Below are 24,754 nucleotides of genomic sequence, written 5' to 3'. Positions count from 1 at the left end.
TATAATACTTGCAGTTGCCACACAGAAATGCAGGGAGAGAGGAGCAGGTTGGAAAAGTATTTTTCCCATCTAAAATTTAAAAAAATTTTGATAGAAAAATTTTTTTGGAAAGGAAAACTCATTGTGTGTATATCTTGCTTACCTTGTTCTGTGTATTCTTACGTTTTTTTATTTAAAACATTTTTTTTTTTTTAGAGACGGGATTCTCTATGTTGCCTAGGCTGGTTTCAAACTCCTGGGCTCAAATGATCCACTCGCTTCGGTCTCCCAAATTGCTGGGATTATAGGCGTGAGCCACTGCGCCCGGCCTATTTTTTATTAAAAAACATTTTTTTTTTTTTTTTTTAGAGATGGGAGTTTCACTCTGTTGCCAGGCTGGAGTGCAGTGGTGTGATTATAGCTCACTGTAGCCTGACACTCCTGGATTCAAGTGATCCTCCCACCTCAGCCTCCCACATAGCTGGAATTACAGGCGTGTGCCACCACACCCAGCTGTTGTTTTTTGTTTTTGTTTTTTTTTTGTAGAGACAAGGTTTCACTATGTTGCCCAGGCTGGTATCGAATTCCTGGGCTCAAGTGATCCGCCCGCCTCGGCCTCCCAAAGTGCTGGAATTACAGGCGTGAGCCACCACGCCCGACCGATTTTTAAATTTCTTAAATAGAATTCCTATAATATACAAATATAATACAAAAATCACCTACCCCACTTTTAAAATTCTACATTTTTTTAAAGACAAGTAGGAGGGTGACTTTATTCACCAAGTGATCAAAAGCAGGCTGCAGAGGACAGGGATTTAGATCGGGAAACTCTTTGTATTCTATCAAGCTCTCTTCTTTACTGGCTACCTTAAGGCATTTTTGCTGGGAAGAAAAACCTTAATAACATCAAGGGCAGTTTACCTTAACCCTCCTTCCATCCCATTGTACCCCACCCTACCAGCCAGAAGCAGAAGTCTTATGAAAAAGTTTTGAGGAAAATATCCTGTCCTAGTTTACTCCATTCCAACGAATTCTTCAAATACATCCTTGACCCGGGACATAGGCAGAGTTCAAATCTAGTCTATATGTTTTGTCAGGCTACCAGTCTCCTTTCTTGGGAAGACTCCTGACTGTGCCTTTTCTGTTTAAAGATGGTAGAGGCGACGGGTGTTCTCCCGCAAGATGGCCAAGGTGTGCGAGAGCGAGAGATCTTTGATTCTGGCAATCTCTCGCACCGTATGCAGGGCCAGGCCTGGGTGGGCATACTGGCAACAGCTTTTGGAAACCCAGCGAGGGAGGAAGAAGGGAGCATCGGTTTCTACGATAATTCTCTCTAGCGGGATCTTTTTCACAGTTTCTCGGGCTTGGTCAGCAGAAGAATAAGTCAGAATTGCCGTGAAGCCCACATACAGGTTGGGAAAGTGGTTCAACAGCGGCTCGATGACTGGGTAACTGCCAGTGAAGCAATGCCGGTGTATCTTGTGGTCAGAGGGCACATATTTTTTCAAGATGCCCAGTAGGTCTTCATCGGCTTCTCGGCAGTGGATCATCATGGGCTTCTTTAGAGAGACAGCCAGCCGCAGCTGTCTCTCAAACACCTTCTGCTGCTCTGGGACATGCGTGGTACACTTACTGGAGTAATCCAAGCCCATTTCTCCAAATGCCACAGCCTTGGGGTGTCGTAACGCTTTTAAAATATTTCTTTCTTGATAGTTGTTATAATAATGGGCAAAATGAGGGCGACAGCCAAAGGCCCCCCAAACCAGATCATCTTTCAACTGATCCTCCCACAGGTCATCACTTAGGTTTTGAGGATTGCAGAAGCAAGAAATGCAGCCCTGAAATTCCTTGGGGAAGGTGTTGCTATAAATTTTTCTGAATTTGGCAAAGGTGCCTTTGAAAGGCAGCCTGGAATACAGCAAGTCCAAATGACAGTGGGTATCAATGAAACCCTGTTGCTTTGGCTGCCAGAGGGTCCTTGGCGGAAAGCTAGATGCATCTCCTCCATAAGGACGTCGTAATGTCTCCTGTTGATATGCTCTCTCCTCCTTCGCCTCTGCTTCCACATTTCTGGAGTAGTAAAATAAGGAAGAATTCTTGGATCTGCCTTCCTCTGTCATCTTCAGATCTCTGGACGTGTTTTGGGAGCTCACTGGAAAACTGGTGGAATAATCACTCAGGAAACTCTGGTGGCTGCTCCTCTCACCCTGGAATATGTTGTTCTTGCTTCTGCTGCTGCTGCTGCTGCTGCAGCTGCTCTTCCCAGCCTGTAATGTGTTACTGCTGCTGCCCAGGGAGGGAGAGCAAGAAGACTTGGTATTGCTGAACCAAGAGCTGGTGTAGTCATGCCAAGGACTATAATGAGGTGGAAAAGTGGTATAGTCAGTGGCGTAGTATGGCGGCTCTGACACTACAGGGAGACACAGTGAGAATGGCTTCTCTTCAGAGAATATGACTGTGGTTCCACCTACATCAGACCAGTCACTCCCTGAAGAGGGGCGCTCAATCACCATCTTTTCTTTGTGATTTTGGATTACTGAATGGGAGTTACAGTCATCCAGAAAATTTAAAGGCGGAGAGCATTTTTCACAAATGACTCTACTTTGTTTATTAGGTCGCCCCTCACTGAATTTCTTAGGAGGACTAACAGTCACCCTCTTGTCATAGGAGCTGCTCATCTCTGGGGCTGACTCTTTCTCTTTTTGAGGAGCAAAGATAGTGGCATTCCTGGCTGCTCTTTCTGCATAGTAGGGACACTGTCCTAGGCTTGATTGTGAGCTAGTGACGGCCTCTTCTTTGCCTTTTGGCATGTCATCTTCCAGGATCTCCTGGAGAACCCTCAGAGGCAATGAAGCATCACAATCCTGAGGTCTGCCCTTCCTGTTCTGGAACTTGTCTGGTTCCTCAGTTTCATTTTGACCCTCACTTCCAGCTGCAAATTGAGGGTTCATGAAATTATAGGAGCTATGTTTGGAATTAATGTTAAGGCTGTAGATGCCCTCCTCCAGAGAAGCCATTTCTTTTAGAAAGGGGCTGGCAGACTGCATTGGGGATCACAAGGACGAAAGGAACCCCAAATGCTCCAAATTAGGCAGTCTTTGGAGCCGGCCCTAATCACGCCAGTGGCTGAGGAATGGGAGGAGGAGGAGAAAGAATTTCTGTGGCAGGATGAACCTCAGGAAAAACACGGTGTGCAGGCCACAAAGTACTCCTTTGGGGCTTTCAGGCCTTTGGGGCCTCTGTCCCCTTCCACACCACGTTACTGAGCTCCCCGGGGCACCTGTGTTTGCCGCAAACCACGTTACTGAGCTCCGCGGGGCGCCTGTGTTTGCTGGGGGATCCTACCTAAGTGCCGCTCCGATGGTACTTTTCCGCGTGCTGACGGGCCCGAGCCAGAGGGCCCTGAGGCCACTCCGGCGCCTCAGGAACGTTTCCTCCTTTTTTCAACTGTCTATCACAGTTCTCCGTGTTCTAGAGATGCCAAAGTCTTTCCACGATTATTTCAAAGTGCTTTGGAGAAGTCCTAAGAATCCAGGCCCAGTATGGCGTCCGAGCCCACACCGTACTCCTAAGACTGCCCCAAATGGTCTGATTTTGCGCTGTGCAACTTCCCGGATGTTATTAAAAAAAAAAAAAAGAAAAGTGCTTCCGGGGAGTCAAAGTGCTTCCGGGGAGTCAAAGTGCTTCTGGGGGGTCAAAGTGTTTCCTATCGACCGGGTGCCCTGGCTCACGCCTGTAATCCCAGCACTTTGGGACGCCAAGGCGGGTGGATCATGAGGTCAGGAGATGGAGACCATCCTGGCTAACATGGTGAAACCCCGTCTTTTGTATTAAAAATACAAAAAATTAGCCAGGCATGGTGGCGGGCGCCTGTAGTCCCAGCTACTCGGGAGGCTGAGGCAGGAGAATGGCGTGAACCCGGGAGGCGGAGCTTGCAGCGAGCCGAGATAGCGCCACTGCACTGCAGCCTGGGCGACAGAGCCAGACTCCGTCTCAAAAACAAACAAAGTGCTTCTGATCAAAACTCTTACTTTTGGTTTGGAATACAAGGCCCGTTGGAGATGTCAGAGTTCATGAAATGACAACAAGACACTTTAGGGATCACACACAGGGTGCCCCTGGGTGGGCTACTGGCCTAGAGGCCCTGATCCCCAACGGCCAGCTGGAGGACAGAGCAGAACACAGTATAGAAGCAGAGTTGGGAAGCCTGCCCAGCCCCCATCACCTCGCCCACCAGCCTGGGTCAGGCCACCAGCCCGCTCCATCTAAGGGCAACACTCACCCCCCACCCCCCCCCCCACGCCCCTCCTTTACCACGCCTCTTTTCACTGCCCAGCCACGTGTCTACCGGAGCTGCCGCCATTACATGCTTTTTGTTCCTCCCCTCCACCCTCAGTTTTTTCAAAAAACGTAGTTGTGGTTTATAGAGCATAGTTTAAAAATGTAGTTTTAAAAAACATAGTTATGACTGTGGTATATAACAATTTTCAGTCTTGTGGTTCCCCCCCCCCCCCCCACCCCCCCCCCCCCCCCCCCCCCTCCACGGAGACGGAGTCTCAGTCTGTCGCCCAGGCTGGAGTGCAGTAGCGTGATCTCGGCTCACTGAAACCTCCACCTCCTGGATTCAAGCTATTCTCCTGCCTCAGCCTCCCAAGTAGCTGGGACTGCAGGCTCGTGCCACCATGCCAGGCTTATTTATTTATTTATTTATTTATTTATTTATTTATTTATTTATTTGAGACGGGGTTTCACCATGTTGGGCAGGCTGGTCTCAAACTGATCTACCCGCCTCGGCCTCCCAAAGTGCTGGGATTACAGGTGTGAGCCACTGCGCCCGGCCCAGTCCTGTGTTTTATTCACTTAACATTACTGTATAGCCTCAGTATTTTTCTTATTGCCTCATGTTTTTCAAAAACATCTTGCTGGTGTCTTTATAATACTCCATGGAGAACGTAGATGTGCCGTAATTCACCAAGCTCTTCCCTTTTTGTTAACTCTTCAGGTCCCCTTATTCTACCTTTTTTTTTTTTTTTTTTTTTTTTTATGATAAAAAGCTGCAAAGAACATCTTTGCACATCTAATTTTTTTCTGTATTTTGGGTTGTTTCTTTGGACTACGTGCCAGGAAATGGAGTTCCTGAGAGGAGGTAGGAATTTTAAATTGGTTCCTCATAGCGTTACATTGCCGCAGAAGAATTGTACTAACTTAAAATCTCATCCATGATGAATGGTCCATTTAATAGGAGAAACACACACATAAACCTGATGCCTCGTTGTTATTTTAATTTGCACTTAATCTGACAGTTTCTTAGCGTGAACTTCTTTTTATTTGTTGACCTTCTCATGAATTTTGTTTATGCTCTTTTCCCATTTCTCTTTTAGGGTCTTTAAAAAATTAATTTAAAAATGTTTATAAAATTAAAGTTTAGCCATATTTTCTAAAATTTTTTGTTAGCATGTTTTTGTTTATATTTTAGTATATCAAAGTTATAACTTATTTATGTAGTTAAATTTTAATTTTTAAAAATGTTTTCTTTCTCTTTTTCTCCCAAGCCTGCAATGTCATTCCTCCTTCTGAGGCTTGACACGTATTAATTTTTTTGGAAGGTGAAAGGTATTGATTTATTATATTTAAGCCAATACTTCATCTGATATTTGGGTTGGATTTTACAGGGAGCTATACACTGATGCTTTTCCAAGTTGGTACTTTTTTGATTATTGATATATGACTCCTCTTTCATTATGTGTTAAATTCCTGTTAATAGAGTCTATTTCCAGGCCATCTATTCTTTTACACCTACTATGTCTCTTGTTATTCTGGTATTGCACTACTTTAATAATTGAACTATTATATTAAGGTATAAAGTCTGAGAGAGCTGTATCTCCTTTATTACACTCAAATTTTATAACTATCTTTAATAGGCTGAACTGTTTATTTTATCAGGTAGACTTAAAAAAATAATTCTAGGCCAGACCCGGTGGCTCACACCTGTAATCCCAGCACTTTGGAAGGCCGAGGCGGGTGGATCACCTGAGGTCAGGAGTTTGAGACCAGCCTGGCCAACATGGTGAAACCGTCTCTTCTAAAAATACAAAAGTTAGCTGGGTGTGGAGACGTGCACCTGTAGTCCCGGCTACTTGGGAGGCTGAGGCAGGAGAATCACTTGCACCCGGGAGGCAGAGGTTGCAGTAAGTCCAGGTCACACCACTGCACTCCAGCCTGGGTAATAGAGTGAGACTTCATCTCATAAATAATAATAATGATAATAATAATAATAATTCTAAGTCCCTCCAAAATGACATTGAAATACCCACTTGAAAAGTTGTTTTAGTCTCTACTTATCCAGAATATACTTCACCTATCCTTTTAGTCAAGCTCTTCTATTCATGTATCTTCTAGTAAATCTTTTTAGAGTTTTATCTGGGTCAGAGTTTTTATTAAAACTATTTTTAAGTATTTTGTAATTTTTTATTATGAACATACTTTCCCCCCACTGTATGGTCTAGCTGGTTATTGCTGACACATAAGAATATTTTAAATTCAGGTATGGTTGTACTGAAATCTTTGTTAGTTTTTCAGCCTTTGTCTACATCATTATTTTATCTACCCATAATGATAATTTTTGTCTCTTTCTTGCTAATATTTTTACTTCATATCTTTCTACATTGTCAGTGCTTTTAAAAACAATATTAAATAATGATGCTAGTAGGGGCATTATTGTTCTGTTCTGATTTTGGTAGGCACATATTTTAATTAAGTATTACGTTAGATATTTAGGCTGTTGTTTTAAAGCAGATCCTTTTGTAATCTTGTTAAGGAACTACCCCTTGCATTTAAAAATGTATGTGGTAGGAAATGGTGTGAGATCATTATATATATGCTCATATTTCCTAATTGGGAAACATGTTGGCATCTGTGAGTAAAATGCTGTTTTTTTGTGTGTATAGGTGGCTTGTAACTGTTACAGACTATTGAATTCTGTTTGCTTGTATTTTACTTAGGATCTTTCTTCTATAAATCATAAGTAGTGAAAGTGCTCTGTAGCAGTAGTTCTCAACTCTCGCTTGCAGTTTGTAATCACTTGGGGAGCTTTAAAAATTACTGATGCCTAGGCCCACCCGGAGAGAATCTGATTTCTCTGTGTGTGTGTGTGTGTGTGTGTGTGTGTGTTTAGGGGATGGTGGATGTCTGTGGTCGGGGTGGGGATGCTGGTGGTGGGGACAGTGTGGCCAGTGCATCAGGATTTTTAAAAGCTCTATAGGTGATTCTAAGGTGTAGCAGGGTGAGAACTATTGTTTTACAGTTACTTTTTTTTCATGGTACATCTATTAGGCATAGGAATTCACCTTCGTAGCTTTCCATCTTTTTTTGGTATCCTGGGGAGTTATATAATTTGGTGATTTTCTTTTCCTTGAAAGTTTGAACAAATTCATTAGTAAATCATCCTGGTTGGAGGCTTTATTGGGGCAATTCTTTGGTTACTTTTTTTCACTTCTTACTTGGTTATTAGCGTATTCATTGTGTTTTTGATAAGTCACGGTTCGTACAGAACATCACTTATTTAATTGCAATTTTAAAATTCATTTTCATATGTTTGCATGATTATTATAAAATAATTTATCTTATAGTTTATATCTTATAATTACGTCTCTGTCATGCACAATCTCATTTCTCATTTTATTTATATTTTTCTTGCCGAGCTTTCTAAAATCTTATCTCTTTTATTTATTTAAAAAGTCCTTGGGTTTATTTATTGTAGTTGTTTTTCTTCTTTCAAATTTATATATCCATACTATCTTTTTTGCTTCCTGTTTTTCTTATGACAAATTTTTGCTTTTTCAAAACCTTTCGTTTGTTGTTTTGAGGTAGTCTCATTCTTTCGCCTGGGCTGGAGTGCAGTGGCACGATCATGGCTCACTGCAACCTCTGCCTCCTGGGTTCAAGTGATTCTCCTGCCTCAGCCTCCTGAGTAGCTGGGATTACAGGCATGCGCCACCAGGCCCAGCTAGTTTTTTTGTATTTTTACTAGAGACGGGGTTTCACCATGTTGGACAGACTGGTCTTGAACTCTTGACCTCAGGTGATCTGCCCGCCTTGGCCTTTCAAAAAGTGCTGGGATTACAGGCGTGAGCCACCGCGCCCGGCTTTAAAAGCTTTTGTTTGAATCATTGCTCACTGATTCTAAACTCTGGCTATGTTTCAGAATTATCTGGGGAGAGTAGGAAAGAAAAAGGTATTTTGTACTTGCCTATCTCAAGGTTCATGGTTGAGACCTCTATAACAAAAGACAGATTAACAAGAGAAAAGCACACAAATTTATTTAACGAAAGGTTGAGGAGACATGGAGCCTTCAGAAATGATCCAAAGAAACAGGAGAAAACTGTATTTTTGTGAACAGTCATGTAGAACTATGATTGGAGGACAAAAGGATATGATCTAATGGTAATAAACTGGGGGGAACTTACAATAGCAAGACTTGTTTGTGCAGATTTTTTTTCTTCATCCCTATGTGATACTCCTTTCCTCTGGTTATAGGGCAGGACACCTGTCACATGCGAGTCTATAGGGAAGGAGGAAGGGAGAAGGTCAGACAATGACCTTCCTAGGTTTTATGACCTGCCTCCAGGGAGAATGATGAGAAGGTCAGAGAGAACTTCCTGCTTCTACCTTTTTCTCAAATGCTAAGGTGCCATATGCCTCGGCATATTTGCTGAGGTAACATGTCCTGAACCCCATCAGTAGCTTTTAAAAAATAGTAATAGTCGCCTCCCCAAGGTTTTGATTTAATTTATTTAGGCAAGGTCTGAGTTTTTTGTTTGTTTGTTTGTTTGTTTTTCACGGAACGTCACTCTGTCGTCGCTCAGGCTGGAGTGCAGTGACGCAATCTCGGCTCACTGCAACCTCTGCCTCCCAGGCTCCAGTGATTCTCCTGCCTCAGCCTCCTGAGTAGCTGGGATTACAGGTGTCCACCACCGTGCCCAGCTATTTTTTGTATTTTTAGTAGAGATTGGGTTTCACCATGTTGGTCAGGCTGGTCTCAAACTCCTGACCTCAGATTATTCACTCACCTCGGCCTCCCAAAGTGTTGGGATTACAGACATGAGCCATTGTGCCCGGCCGGGTCTGGTCTTTTAAAACTTTTTTAAAGTTCCTAATGCGTAGCCAAGGCTGAGAATCACTGTTAGCGATTTATCCTGTCTCTCAGACTCTCAATTCTTTTATGTAATAATTTTAATCTATTAATTTACCCCAGATTGCAAATTTGCCTAGATCCTATAGGTTTGTATGGTCTTATATTTTATTATATACTTTTATAGGAATTTTATTTTATACATTTATATAAATTTTATCTTTATACTTTTTATATTTTTAAATTTATTTTTGGTACAATTATGAGGAGTGACAATTTTTGTTTATAGGTACATTATACACTTCTAGTTGTATCACTTTGTGATCAGTGAGTATAACTTGTGTAATTTTACTGTTTTTAAAATTTATTAAAATTTTTGTGAATTAGCATATAAGTTTCAGATATATTTCTGTAAATATATATATTGTCATGTATAAAGGAGCCATCCTCTATATGCAACACAAAATTTATTATCATTTATTTCCTTGATTATGGGACTTCATAATCATAAGAGAAACCATTGATTTAATAATAGCTTTTTCAGGAAGAGTAAGCAACATTGTATTAAATGTACACAAATTTTTATTGTCTACTAACATATAGAGCACGCATTTATCCTTACCATTATGTCCCTTTTATAGTATTTCACAATTTAAGTCTGAGCCTTTTTCATAAAATCGAGCTTAAACATATTAAACTTGGACATGTGATGTTGACCTCTTTATAAAATGTTGAGGTTATTGAACATTGCCAATGTTTTGTCTTTCTTTCCTGATAGCTTCTCTAGAAATTCAGCTGTAAGTTTTTGACACTTAGATGTTTGGTTCCTGAAGTAATAGTCTTTCTGACTCACGTATTGGCCACATCAGCCTCCCCATTTTTAAAAATTATATGATTTATTCTAAGAGATTAGGCTTTGGCTTTTGCCTTACAGTTGCATGGTCTAGCCTGCAATGGACAACCTTCTCCACGCAATTATTTTTTGTGTCATACTGCATCAGACAACAATTATTTTCAAACATTTTAAGTGAAAATTAGGAATCTAGTGTTAAAATCCAGCTGTTTGGGATATGCAATGCAAAGCAAATAACTCAACTGACATGAAGATAGAATAGATCCTACTCTACAAAGCTAAATTTGCACCATACATCAAGTTGGAACTACTTGCCCATCAAAATGCATTCTTGATTGCTTTGAGATTCTTTTTGCTTTAATTGTAAGAAGATCCTGACTTCAGAAATATTAACATTTAAAATTTTTCCTTTGTAATGAGGAAATCATATACCTGTTATTTAAAGCTAATTGATTTCAGATTTCAGAGTTTTTTTCTTTTTCTTTTTTTCTTTTCTGTCACCCAAACTGGAATGCAATGGCATGATCATGGCCCACTGCAGCCTTGAATTCCTGGGCTCAAGCAATTCTCCTGCTTCAGCTTCCTGAGCAGCTTGGACTATGAGGCATGCACCACCATACCTGACTAGTTAAATAAAGAAAAATTGTTGGAGAGACGGGGACCCATGTGTCGCCCAGGCTGGTCTAGAACTCTTGGCCTAAAGTGATTCAGTCCTCCTGATGTAGCCTCTTAAAGTGTTGGGATTACAGGCATGATCCACTGTGCCCAGCCTACGGTTTTATATCCTCTAGGCTAAGATTAAAATTCCAAATGCCTTGAGGATCAGGCAGGTAACCTCATATAATATAGGGTCTGCAGAGGCCTGTGGAGGACTGAAGATCACGTGCCCCCACCAAATGATATATATATATTCTGTTTTCAAGAAAATTGCAGCAAATTACATCCTCTAGGACCTTATTTTTCTTTTTTATTTCTTTTCTTTTTTTTCTTTTTTCTTTTTTTGAGATGGCATCTCACTCTGTCACCCAGGCTAGAGTGCAGTGGCACAATCTTGGCTCACTGCAACCTCCACCTCGCCGGTTCAAGTGATTCTCCTGCCTCAGCCTCTTGAGTAGCTGGGATTACAAGCATGTGCCACCACACCTGGCTAATTTTTGTATTTTTAGTAGAGACGGGATTTCTCCATATTGGTCAGGCTGATCTCCATACCCCTGACCTCAAGTGATCCACCTGCCTCGGCCTCCCAAAGTGCTGGGATTACAGGCGTGAGCCACCGTGCCCAGCTTAGGACCTTATTTATCTAGTTTCTGCTTGATATCATAAGTGATGATAACACCTTACATCATAATTATGTTCCTATAAATTTTCATTTTTAACAGTTTTTATTTTAGGTTCTGTTTTCTGGATTCTCTGATACATCAAGTTCCATTGCAATTAGATCATTTATTTTTGCAAGATCACTTTTTAATCTATTTGGTGTCTCTCCTCTTACATTCTACTTTGCCACATTTTGCAATTTCCTCTTCCTCTTCCTTTTTTATCTTTCCATCTCTACCTCATTCTGACTTGCTCTGTATCTTTCATGCTGGAGTTTGACAGCCCTGTATTCTCATGGGACCAGAATATAAAATATCACTCTGTCCCTCATCTGGACATATTGAAGCCCAACCTAAGATAGTGTCTTTCCTTTTCTCTTTATTTCAATTTAGCATCCTTCTCTTTTAATGCATCATTTGATTGATAAATATTTAATGATTACATACATGACGGTTGACCTATGCCAGTTGTCAATTGACCTGTGCCAGTGCAGTCATTCACAAATTTATACTGGTAGCATTCAGTATATAGAGGGGGGTGAGAGCCAAGAATATTGTCTCTACACTTTCCTACTTGATTACAAAGAAAAAAAAATCTCAGATTAAATATTACCTACCCTGAAAGTTTGATGAAGCCCCAGCTCTTTCTCCTTTTAGGTGTTCTAACATCTTTTTTTCCTTAAAAAAATTTTTTTTAAAAAAATTATTTTTGAGACACAGAGTCTCATTCTGTCACACAGGCTGGAGTGCAGTGGCGAGGTCGTAACTCACTGCAGCCTCAATCTCCTGGGCTCAAGCGATCCTCCCACCTCAGCCTCCCTAGTAGCTGAGACTACAAGTACATGTAACCATGCCTGGCTAATTTGTAAATTTTTTTGTAAAAACAGGGTCTCATTATGTTGCTCAGGCTGGTCTTGAACTCCTGGGCTCAAGTGATCCTCCTGCCACAGGCCTGGGCCACTGTACCCAGCTCCCTCCCTCTACTTTTTAAAAGTTGAAATATAATTCACATAACAAAAACTCACCATTTTAAAGTGTCCAACATGACTCAGTGTCTAATATCTTTTTTTTAACTGAGGTAAAATTCACGTAACATAAAATTAACCATTAGCCATTTTAAAGTGCAATTCAGTGACATTTAGCATATCCACAAGGCTGTGCAACCATCACATCTATCTAGTTCCAAGACTTTTTTGTCACCCCAGAAGGAAACTCTATACTTGTCCAACAGCATCTTATCTGAAATGTTCACTCAATACAAATGTGACAGCATTCTAGCAATGGGGTTTAGCTAACCTAATTGGAGTCAGGCCAGACAAATTCCTTAAGAAAGCAGCTGAACATAGGACTATTTGGGAATGAAGCCAAAGGTGCCATTTTGAAGGGAGTAGATCTCTGGGCTCATCAGACTCTTAGAACCTGTTCCTGTAAGGACAGTGCCTGGTTAGTATTTGTAACTGGTATGTGCATTTTGAATATAATCATTTCACTAAAATTTATTTCTAACATCACTTACGGCAATTGACAAAGCTTCTTATGTTGATCAGAGAATAAGCTACTGAGGCATTTTGTTAGCTACTTCTGAAGTGTGGGCTTCTGATAAAAATTTGCTAAGCACTCCTGGAGTATATATTCTTAATTAGGTTAACTGACCACCACCCCTAGAGGGTAGATTGCATCTAACAGACTCACTCATATATATCATATTGTCCACATTAAATAACCCTGGAGTTACATCATATGCACAGTTAACTTTTGCAACTTCAATTATAAAAATTGATCAAAAGCGAGAAACACAGAGAATATTTAAATGGAGCTCTCACAGAGCTTGAGCCAGAGGTCAAGCTTGAAATGGTAGCCTGAATCTACTTTTCCCACAGTTGTCCTCAGTTACCTTGTCGTGCTCAGTGTGTGAGCAGGATGCCATATTAAGAATGTTTCCAATGGTTAAAGATATATATTATTCATACAACATGGCACCTAAGCATAAAGAAATGATTTTAACTGGTCTTCAACTGAAGAAGCAGGCAGTCATCTGCTTCAATATGGGAGAAAAATGGGCTGTGTTTTACTTTACTGAGAGGCACAGTTTTCTAAAGTAGTTAAGGAATTTTCAAAGATATTTTTGACTATCTCTGAATTTTACCATAACTGCTTTAGAATCCACCTGTCCTTCCCTTCCTTATTCCCTACCGCCCCCATACAAGATGAGTCTGAGTCTAGCATTGGGCTAGGCTCCTTGAGGTTCCCGAAGTGTAAGGTGGCGTCTCCAGGGCATTGGATGAATTTCAGATATGCCTGCTTGGATTGCCTGAAGGCAAGCAATCGTCTGGACTAACAGTCAGGATAATTTTATGCCAGAACCAAGGCAGCTTTGTGTTATTGTTAATGGGGAAAAAATGACAAAACTTATTCATCTTGTGAGAAAGAATATTTTGTCTCTATAACACATACATTTAGAATCCCACTGTGAAATCCCAAAGGCAGACTCTAGTTCAGTTTATGGTAGAGCTGAACGATGGATGTATTACTTGAATATCATTTCCTTGTTCTAACCAGATGGTGATAAAAGTATAAAATAATCTTTATGTATTGTATCTTAGATTGTATATCCATTCGCATAGCTGATGTGTAGAATGTCTTCTTGGAAAAATTCTCTCTACTTTTTTCTTTATATTAACAAAAAGTATGCACGCAGCTGCTATGTTGATTTTAAGTTTGCTGAATTTTCTTTTCATTTCTTAGTTTCTAATTATGATTCCAACAGGTATTATCTTTTGATGCCTATTTGGAAGAGGAAGTACCTGATAAAAGCCAAACCAACTACAGAATAAGATACTACAAAATCTACTTCTACCCTGAAGATGACACAATACAAGTAAATGAACCAGAGGTGAAAAATAGTGGATTGCTTCAAGGTATCTATTTAAAGCAGAGTTATGGTTCCTTCACTTCTGACTCCTGCCTTTATATACTGCCTGCCTTTAGCTTTTCAAAAGACTGCGTGCTACTGTTTAGGCTGTCTAACCTGCTGGCAATGGTGAATATAAACATGCCATTAGCATGTAGTTATTGATGGTGACTTACCAGCTTTCTACTCTCTGCACCTCAACATTGGCTGGGTCTCTCACTCCTCTGTGGCATATTTGTATCCTTTCAGGTGCTGTTCTGGTATGAGTAAACTCTCCTGTGCCTTTAACTTTTTCCTCAAACCCTTTGGTCACTTTGCCGTGAGCAGATCACTTCCTTCGCAACACCATTAGGGGAGAAGAGAAAGCTGTTCTCTACTGCAGCTTCCAGATTGGCATTCTCTTCTTTCTTGAATTTACTGTCATTTGTTTCAACCACCCCCTCCTCATCCTCATACCTGGTAACTACAGACTTCAATGGTACCTCACCAGAGAGTCATTGTTCCTTCACCCTGTGTATGCCAGTCATCTTTGTCCATACTCCTCTCAGCCACAGATAAGAGTTAACTCTGTGATGTGGCCACCAGAGAAGCTAATCCTATGTTGCATTAAGTATGACAGAGATCAATGGAGGTGACTGTTTTCTTCTGTTTGTGCTGTGGGTCCTTCTCTTGGGATGCTGCTGAGTTCTGGTTGACTTCAGGGGACAGCAACTACGACGGTGAAAGAACTGAACATTTGCCATGTGCAAGACCGAATAGTGAAAAGGGATATTTGTCTGTAATGGGGAGACTCAAGTGTGCTTGATAAATGTCCTCAGGAATCTAAAGGTGTCATGTGGAGAAGGGGTGACCTTATTTCTGTATCTTCATGTCTTCATGGATGGGACCTAGGGATCAGAGTTCAGGTCAATAAGAGGAAGAACTTTCTGGCAGAGAGCTGCTGGAAGTTGTAGGGAATGGACTTGGATAGGGTTGGGGTTAGGGGTCTAGTGTAGGGGCGGAGGAGAGGAGAGTCACAGACTTGTTTGTTCCCTCGTGTAAATAGATGGCCCTGGGGGCAGGTCAGGGGTTGTTTTTCACCGACAGCCTGCTAGAAGTATGAGACGATTTGAGTGTTTGTTTGGTCGCTGGTGTAAATGACCTTTCAGGGTACTTAGTTCCTTGAGGAGCTGATTCTTGGGTGTGTTGTTGTTTCTTTGCCTTTTAGAGTATTGCCACCTCCAGTATCTCAGTCTCTGAAATTGTCTTCTCTAACTACAATCTCTACTCCTTTTACTTTCCCCACTTGCTCATAACTACCATCCCTGTTATTCAGTCTCCTAGAAAAACATATCCTGAATATGTCCATGTCTTTCTATCTCCTTCTCTACCATCCTCATTCAAGTTACCCTCATCTGTTGACTAGAGGAATGGAATATCTGCCTAATGTGGTCTCCCTGTTTCCATTCTTGCTCCTCCTACAATCTGTTCTGTATGCGGCAGGGAGAGTGTTATGTGGGATGTCACCTATATGCAGTGGTGGCCTTTGAGAATTATACATGCAGGCTGTCCCAGAGGCCACAAAACACAAGGCTTATGGATCACATTAAAATCCATGAATCACATGATACATTAAAGTAATTTAAAACACATGATGAGAAACAAGAGGGAACGAGATAGGGTAGGTTCACACACTTGGGACAGGGTACAAGTAGGCAGAAGGACCATACTGCCTGAATCCTGGCATCAGCAATGGTTCTGTCTCTGCTTCACTAACCTTCCCTGCTACTAGTATGGTTTGGAGACCAGAATTGAGGGTCAAGCAAGTAGAACCACAGACAGAAGGGGCCTCGGGCTGAGGGCACACACTTGCTCTGTTGGAGAGATGCAGGGAGAAGTGTGCCTGGCCATGGCTGTAGCTTGTCAATAAGCCTGCTGAATAGTCTTGGGTTTTGTTTGTGTTTCTTGGGCAGAGGTCACATGGGGCCAAAATGGGTGTCACCGATGAATGAGTGGCCAAATTGAGGCCTCATAAATATTGGGTGCTCATGAATATTTAGTGTCCCTTCTATATTTAACGTATCATGAATATTTAGAGCCCAGGTGCCTCATGTATATTTACGACCTACTGAAGATCAGTTATCTTTTGGTTTTGCCATCCCTTTCTTTCTATGTTTAACATGCCCATGCTCTACTTAGCCTACCTTCCTATTGTTATTTAACACATCTCATGATTTCTGCCTATGTTGAACAAATTTTGCTTTCTAATTACTAATCTAGGCCTGAGGGCTCTGTATTGATGTACCACAATGAGTACAAAGGGGAGAAGCAGGGATTTGAGGGCCATGGGCTCTGAGAATAAGGTGGTCATGCAACCTCATTACATGTGCAGAAGACTTCCTTCAATGCTCATGAGATTGAGGTTTTTCTCAGAGCGTGGCTTCATCGTGTCTGGTGGTTGGAATAATGAATTTGGAGCCAGCCAGCATTGCCAAGAAGTGTTTGTTGGATGCCTACTCTGTGTCAGGCACTGTGCTGTGTTTTGGGAAAATGGACAAAAGGACTGAGTCCCATCATAGCCCTATCTCATGGAGCAATAATAGGCCACCAGATTGGAAAGGAAAGGGAGCAAGGCCACCAGTCCAAGAGTTTTGCAATTGTTCAGGCTAGAAATGCTGAGTGTCCAAACCAGGACAATGATTGTAGGAACAGAAAATTAGGGAAGGATTTGAGAGACATTTGGTTGGCAGAGTTGATAGGCATTGGCCTGTGATTAAATACAGAGAGTGAGGAGGGGGAATATCTAATGAAAAAGTGCCTACCTTATCATTATCTCATTTAATCTTCTGATGACCATCTAAAATAGTTATTGTCACTGTCAGCTTTTACAGAAAAGGAAACAGGCGTAGGGAGGTAGTTTGCTCAGTCTGTTTTGCATTGCTCTAAAGGAATACCTGGGGCTGGGTAATTTATAAAGAAAAGAGGATTATGTGGCTCACAGTTCTGCAGACTGTACAAGAAGCATGGTACCAGCTTCTGCATCTGGTGAGGCCTCAGGAAGCGTTTACTTGTGGTGGAAGGTGAAGGGAGAGCAGGCGTGTCACATGGCAAGACGGGGAGCAAGACAGAAAGGAGTGGATGCTGGGCTCTTGTTAACAATCAGATTTTACGGTTACCAACAGAAAGAACTCACTCATTACTGCGAGGACAACACAAAGACATTCATATGGGATCCACCCCCATGACCCAAACACCTCCCAGCAGGCCCCACCTCCAACATTGGGGATCACATTTCATCATGAGATTTGGAGGGGACAAATATCCAAACTGTATCGGCCTCAGAGGTCTCTGTGGTTGAGTCATGATACCTTTATAAAGCCCAGGAGCACAGAGCAAGAAACAGGATTGGGGTTTGAAGCTGGGGTATGTTTCAGGGCATGAGGCCTTTGAAGGGGTGTTAGGACATCTGTGTGGTGATGTCCCTCCAGGCAGGTGGAAACTTGGGATGTGTTTTCAGGAAAAAAGTGAAGACTAGAAATGGAGATTGGGAATCAGAGGTGCCCAGATCATGACCAGGCTATTCTACCATGTTAGAGGAGAGCCACTGGTGAGGTGACGGAAAGAGAAAGAGAATTCAGTTTAGTGTCTCTACTTGGTTTTACTAGTGGTGGGAAAAGAGGAAGATGAGTATGAGGAGGTATTATGAGCTGTCCTCATTGTTCTTTGTGTTCCAACTGACACACTATCCACTCCCTGGCCATTTTATTTGGTGAATTTGGCTTAATGGTAAATCTTTCAGGAAATAGGGAAATACCTTAACATTTTAAAAACAGGTTTTCACAAATTTTAAGGTTAAAAGTGTGACATTTTACAAAGAGACAAGAGGTTTTAGATTCTTTAGGGTCATTTAAAACATATAAGGCAGTTTTTAAAGAGTGGCGAGAATGCATTAGAAAATGGTTGAAGATTATTTAGGAACAAAGAATTTACAATTTATAATTTCTGTGGATATCTATTTTACTTATGTGTATTTGATTATGTAATAGTATTGCTGTAGCAAAAAAAAATTCTTACAGGTTTTTATCGAAACATTTTGTTCTGATATTCTGTAACTAAGCTCTGCTTATTTTCTGATTACTTTCCCACCATGACACCAAACTTGCAAAAATGATAGACTGGAGGTCACAGGACACCGCAGGCCTGGGTTAGTGACTTGCATTATTGTTTTCATTATTACCTTTCAAGTGAAAGCTCATAATCCTATAGCTCACTGGCTCCTGTCCAGTTCATCTTAGTTTTATTAAACTATCCAAGAAGAAATATGAAATGTGACTTCTTTTAGAATCTTGGAAAGGCTTTTATTAAGACTTCAATTCTTTCAGACTCTTGATTTCAAATCTCACATAGGCAGATTCCAAAGGCAAGCCGAAGATAGTCATAATGATGTACTTGAAAATCATTCTTGTGTAAGGAGGGAGGAATGCTATCATAAAGGCTCAGGAAAAAAAGACCTGAGTAAAAGACAATTTTAAAGTCTCTGGAAATTTTCCGAATTTTTTATTGGTTCACTGTGGTCAGGACATTTCCCTGTGTGAAGACACAGCTCAAGAGTTGTGTATAGAATACACAGTAATCACGCTGCGTAATGACATTGAATTTGTTAGCAGAGTAGAGAAATTTGGAAGGCTGTAGCAAATCCTGTAGAAAGCAAACATGAATAACACTCTGTCACCAAGCTTTGTTTAGAGAGAAACCAGTCTCTCTTGAAATATTTAATATGAGAATTCTTGTTAAGGAAGGTCTATTTGGACTGCAGATAGTTTGAAAAATCATTTAAATGCCTTCTTCGAGCTTTTCTAAATTAAGTGATTGGAAAAAAGAAAACACACTTAATGAGCCAGTGGTTCAGATGTCAGTGGGACAGGGTAGGTAGTGTTTCTTGCAGTTGTGACGAGTGGCCTGGGCTTGCTTTCCATGCATCTGGGCCCTGGGAAGAGGCAAATGGTCAAGATTAGGTGCTGTGCATTGATGGTCTTCCTGTCACTTCCATAGGATTTTGATATTTTCTAAATGAATTTGGAGGTCAGATGCATTTGTTTCTTGTGTGACCATTTGAAAATTTGTGCAACTGGAGGAATTATAACCCTCCCCTGCTCCCTTTTAGTTACCTCTATTATCATGTAACTTTTTACAGTGGGGGGAGTTTGGAATCAGCCAGAAACAAAAGAGGCATCTATTAGCATGGTACCAAAATAGGCATTCATGCAGCTTCTAATCAGAACAACATATTTTTAATATTCACAAGTTCTTGTTGGCAAGGAGATTTGTGTGTGTTATGAGTCAAGAAAGCCAGTGTTGCACTTCAAGGCTTGCTTTCATTTCTTGCCAGGACATCACTCTCTTTTCGGTTAGATGTGTTATATTTATAGAATGTGTTGCTTTTCTGCTGGAATGTAGTTAAAACAACATTATATCAAGCCAAGAATGTCAGAGGTTAACCCAGTAGTTTTACCTCTAATTGTCTAGCAGAATAATTGTCAGTTAAATACACCAAGTCCAGACTAATCTGTGCTAAAGAAAGCATAATGATTAGAAATGTGCCATGATTTTCTTTTATGGTCTATATCAGTTGTTCTCAGTTGAAAGTGATTCTCAGAATCTCCTAGCCCATCCTAGAATTTTTTCTTCTGTAGACATGGGGTCAAGAACTGGCTTCCCTGTGGTTCTTAGTTCATCTTAGTTGAGAACACTGATTTCCACTAATGACTTGTTTTGGCCCCTTAAAAAGGTAGTATTTCTTATATATATTTTTATTACTCTAAGATAATCTACTTGATCAAGCAAATGTAATCACACAAAATAGAAGTCATTCATTCATATGCCATTCACTCTTATTGGGCATATACTGTATTTAGGTATTATATCCCATAAAGTGGTGGAGGGGTGGTGGGAAAGTTGCCAGATGAAGTATAAGATACTCAGTTATATTTGAATTTCAGGTAAGCAGTGAAGTTTTTAGTATAACTATGTCCCAAATATTGCATAGGACATAGTTATATTAAAGAATTTGGCTGGACATGGTGACTTACACCTGTAATCCCAGCACTTTGGGAGGCGGAGGTGGGCTGATAACTTGAGGCCAGGAGTTTGTAGACCAGCCTGACCAACATAGCAAAACCTCGTCTCGACTAAAAATATAAAAATTAGCTGGGCGTGGTGGCACATGCCTATAATCCTAGCTACTCAGGAGGCTAAGGCAGGAGAATCACTTGAATCCAGGAGGCGGAGGTTGCACTGAGCTGAGATCACACCACTGCACTCCAGCCTGGGTGGAAAAAAAAAAAAAAAAGAATTCTTCGTTGTTTATCTGGAATTCAGATTTCACTGAGCAGCCTATATTTTAATTTGCTAAATCTGGTGACCCTAGAGGGTGAACACTGGGGAGGGAACCAGGTACCTGAGGGATCAGAGGAGGAAAAGCCAGTATGCACTAGAGAAGCTGGCATTTGAATGGTACCTCAAAAGTTTCTCTAGATAAAGATGGAAGAGAAAGGCAGAATAGTCAAAAGGAGCAACATGAGATAAAGTGGTGGGACAATAAATTGGGAAGTATTTGGGAGCAGATCATAGATTGAATAGGGAAAACTGGGCAAGAAGGTGGTCATGCAAGAGGACATTAAAGCATCTGTTATTTTGGTGCTTATTCAGTGGCTAAGGGGGAGATGCATAGGGTTACTGTTTCTTATTGTGAGCAGAAATGTGGAATTTTAAACTTCTTACTCTTGTGCTGCGAGGTGGGTGCCAGGTTATGTATATAAAAATAGTTATTCTTGTGAAACCAAAACTCTAAAGGTAACATGTTAGAAAAATAAAAGTAAAAGTATACAAGTCATTTTAGTGGAGGAATATAGTAAGCACAAGAGGAAGAAAAGACTCTGTTATGTGTGATTGTGGTTAAGGCTTTTAGTATTTTTAGGGCACAAACTTGTAGATGGGATGACAAGTGGCAATTGCAGTTATATCTTCATTTACCTAAGAAATATCTGCCTCTAGACTTGGGTGTACTCTAAGTCTGCAGCATTACTAAAATGAAATTAACATACTTAAATTAAAATAGAGGTGACCTAGGTGCACTGGCTCACGCCTGTAATCCCAGCACTTTGGGAGGCCGAGGCAAAAGGATTGCTTGAGGCCAGGAGTTCAAGACCAGCCTGGGCAACAAAGCAAGACTCTGTCTCTACAAAAAATAAAAAATTAGCCAGGCGTGGTGGTGCATGCCTGTAATCTCAGCTACTCGGGAGGCTGAGGTAGGGAGGGTCGCTTTAGCCTGGGAGGTTGAGGCTGCATTGATCCATGATCATGCCACTGCACTGTAGCCTAGGCAACCATGTGAGACCCTGTCTCAAAAAAAAAAATAAATAAATAAAAAATAAAATAGAGGTGAGAATTTGGAGTCTTAATTCTGGAAGGTGAATTCCAGAAAAGTAAATTTAGTAGTATGAGCAAAGATCTAAGGCAAGTCCCAACTGAATAACATGAAAACACATTAAACATAAATGGATATATGGTCACTTTGATCTAAACCACAGGGAAATGTTAAAAAGTTAAAGCTTGAAAAGTATAGCCTGATAGCAGGGCTTTTACAAAGGAAGAGAGATATAAAACATGAAGATGAAGAAAAGCTGGAAAGCAGGCATCTGATCCCTGGACATGTGTCCTAATAGTCTTTATGGGGCAGTTAAGATAAACACCCGAAAATTTAAAGGGCAAATACAGTGCTTTAGTTGTTTTTCTATTTTGTAACAATATCTTTATTTATCTACCTTGATGATTTCACTTGCTCTTCAATGTGGGCCAAGGACATGATATCCTGCCCATTTCTTTGACATCCCAGAACAAATTCCTGCTGATGGAGTTTCTGCCATTTATCGTGGAAGACTAAAAACATACAAATTCTGATAATTAGAAATTTTAATTCTCAAAGGACACAGTTCAGAAACCCTATGAATATGTTATTGAAAGCTCTCATGTGCAACTGTACATTTCGAATGGCCCACATTGGTTTTCTGATTAATATGGAATTGTGACATTAGATTTTTGGTTATCAAAACTTTACTGTTAGTGTTAGACCTGCCTTTTCTTTCTAACTCATGGGTATTCAGGACTCAGGACTCTTTTTTTAACACCAAGAACTTCCCTAGCCTTTTCTGAGAAGTATCTAGTAGCGGCTAAGAGAAGGAAGAGTTGGGGGTCTTGAAATCTGCAGGCTCCTGCAGGCAAGTCACCTGGTGGGGCAGGCCCTGCAGGGTGCATTGCCATAGCAGTGGGTGGGCATCTCTGGAAACTTCCCCTTAGAGCAGAGAGGCTGTTCTTTCAGAAGAGCAGCTTCATCATCTCTCTTTTCTTTTCATGGTGGCTGGTAGCTCTTTTATCCATTTCCATCCTGTTATGCCTATGGCTCTTCCTCCTCAAGTCATATGTAGCTGCAGTACAGTGAGATAGAGCTCAGGGCAAACTATGGAAAGTAATGGTATTTAGTTAGAGTCTGAAAGCCCAACTTCAAGATCTTTTACTGCCATTTGTTAGGGCATGACCTTGGGCATGGCATTTAACCACTCTGAGCTTTGGTTTTCTCATCCTTAAACTGAGTATTCATATTTCATGTATTATCTGCCTTATAGAATTATTGAGGATTAAATGAGAAAATGTAAGTGGAAGTTTATCCTAGGGCTATGATGATGATTGTGATTAGTATTATTTAAAAGTCCAGTGGGTGGGCCAGTTTTTCCCATCTAGAAAAATATAGGACTCCTGTTCAAAGTCTTATGGAACAAAAATCATCACTAACTTGCTTATTTGAATTTCTATAATGAAGTAAAAATTCAAGATAGATGGAATTTTTGAAGAAGCTCCTGACTGTTGAATAATTCTTATATATTTTAAAAACTGTCACAATATAAGTATTTTTAAAGTGGTATATAATGGTTCCTGAAAATACCTGAAATGCCCATCCTTTTATACATGTTTAAGTATGCAATTTGTTCTAAATGTCTAATCGTGAATGATTAAATAATTTGCATGCTGTTTTCAGTGCTATGAATTAAAGACTAATTGAAGTATAATTTTTTTGCAGTAAAATTATATCATCTTTTATGTAGTACATTTAAAAATATTCTAGGCCGGTTCTAATTTTATAGTTTTATTATTTTAATTTAATGCACCAAGTAATTAAAAATTGCTACAAAGAAAAGAAGCCAAAAATGATTTTAGTTAATTTCCCCTCAACAGAGTGAAAAGATGATAAGTAGAATAATGGAAGAGAGCCCAACACAGTTCCTGGCACATAAAGATATTCATTAAATATTCCTTAATGAATAAGGAATGACTAATTTCTAAGTGGCTCTAGACTTTGAGAAAAGGCACCATTTTCAGTGCTGTATAAAATACAAAGAAGATAGGTTGACATCTTCATATTAAAATACCTCCATGCAGAGTTCCCACAAGCCAATTTTTATTGAATCATTAGATCCGCAGTTTGCTCTGCTTTCCTTTTTCTCTTTGTTCTTGGAGTAGATTCTCAGGCCTAAGTCAGTTACAGATATTGAGAGACAATTCTCCATGGGTATCATGCATTTCTGTATCTCTTGCAAGCAGAGGCACTGACTTCTCTTTGTTCTGGACTATCTCTTCAAGGATGTTTATATAGCAAGTAGCTGTGGAAGACAAAAATAATCTCTCCCTCTGGAGCAAGTATAGGTTTGCTTATAGCCTTGGAAGATAGAGACTTAGTGTCTCCTTCCAGAATAAAGTCTAATAAAGATAGTAGCTCCCTCTGAGATAAAGAGCAGAGATGCTTATTGCTATTTATAGAAGATTTGGGTTCCCTAAGCTAAGGGTTCCTCTCCTGTAACGTAACCCACTGCATGTACAAATGTTACCTGGCCCTTATTGTGTCATCCTGTGGGAATTGGGGCTTAGGAAACTGGAACAAGAAATGCTGATATTCAGGCTACTCTTACTGCTGTTGATTAATAAACTGCCTTTTGTCTCTGACCAAGGCACCTTCTGTCTTCTACCAGCATCCGTGAAACTATGGAAGGCTAACTTGTCATCTTGCAAGTAGGATAAAATCTCAAACCCTAAACAATTCTTTTTTTTTTTTTTTTTTTTTTTTTTTTGAGACAGGGTCTCGCTCTGTTGTCCAAGAGAGAGTACAGTGGTACGATCATGGCTAACTCTAGCCTCAACCTCCTGGGCTCAAGCAATCCTCCCACCTTTCAGCCTCCCGAGTAGCTAGGACCACATGTGGGCACCACCACACCCAGCTAATGTTTTTTTTAATTAATTTTTTTTTCTTTTGTAGAGACAGAATTTTGCCATGTTGCCCAGGCTGGTCTCAAACTCTTGGGCTCAAGCAATCTGCCTGTCTCGGCCTCCGAAAGTGGTGGGGTTACAGGCATGAGCCACTGTGCCTGGCCCCTAAACAATCCTGGACAACAGATTGCAGCAATATTTGGGTAACTTGGCTGGTATGGTGTGGTGTAGTTGATACACTCATGTAGGCAAGGAACCCTTTTACCTCCAGT

The 24,754-nt window shown here is 40.6% G+C and overlaps 3 protein-coding genes across 3 annotated transcripts in view; 2 read left to right on the top strand and 1 right to left on the bottom strand.

Moving 5' to 3' along the window:
• Positions 1-24,754, top strand: part of MAOB (monoamine oxidase B) — a 713,383-nt gene that overhangs the window by 189,624 nt on the left and 499,005 nt on the right. The window lies entirely within an intron of this gene.
• The window catches only part of EFHC2 (EF-hand domain containing 2), a 198,034-nt gene that overhangs the window by 55,811 nt on the left and 117,469 nt on the right, over positions 1-24,754 (top strand). The window contains exon 3 of the mRNA XM_050775820.1: positions 14,046-14,196. Coding sequence (XP_050631777.1) covers positions 14,046-14,196 — 151 coding nt within the window. The remainder of the gene's footprint in view (positions 1-14,045; positions 14,197-24,754) is intronic.
• Positions 691-2,531, bottom strand: LOC126945589 (putative deoxyribonuclease TATDN2). The gene has a single exon (XM_050775668.1). The coding sequence runs from the start codon at positions 2,490-2,492 to the stop codon at positions 1,125-1,127; it is 1,368 nt and encodes a 455-aa protein (XP_050631625.1). The 5' UTR covers positions 2,493-2,531; the 3' UTR covers positions 691-1,124.

This window comes from Macaca thibetana, chromosome X (assembly GCF_024542745.1).
Source record: "Macaca thibetana thibetana isolate TM-01 chromosome X, ASM2454274v1, whole genome shotgun sequence".
NCBI classification, from domain to species: domain Eukaryota; kingdom Metazoa; phylum Chordata; class Mammalia; order Primates; family Cercopithecidae; genus Macaca; species Macaca thibetana.
Note: the sequence above shows the minus strand (reverse complement) of the source record. Positions and strands in the feature narration are given on the sequence as shown.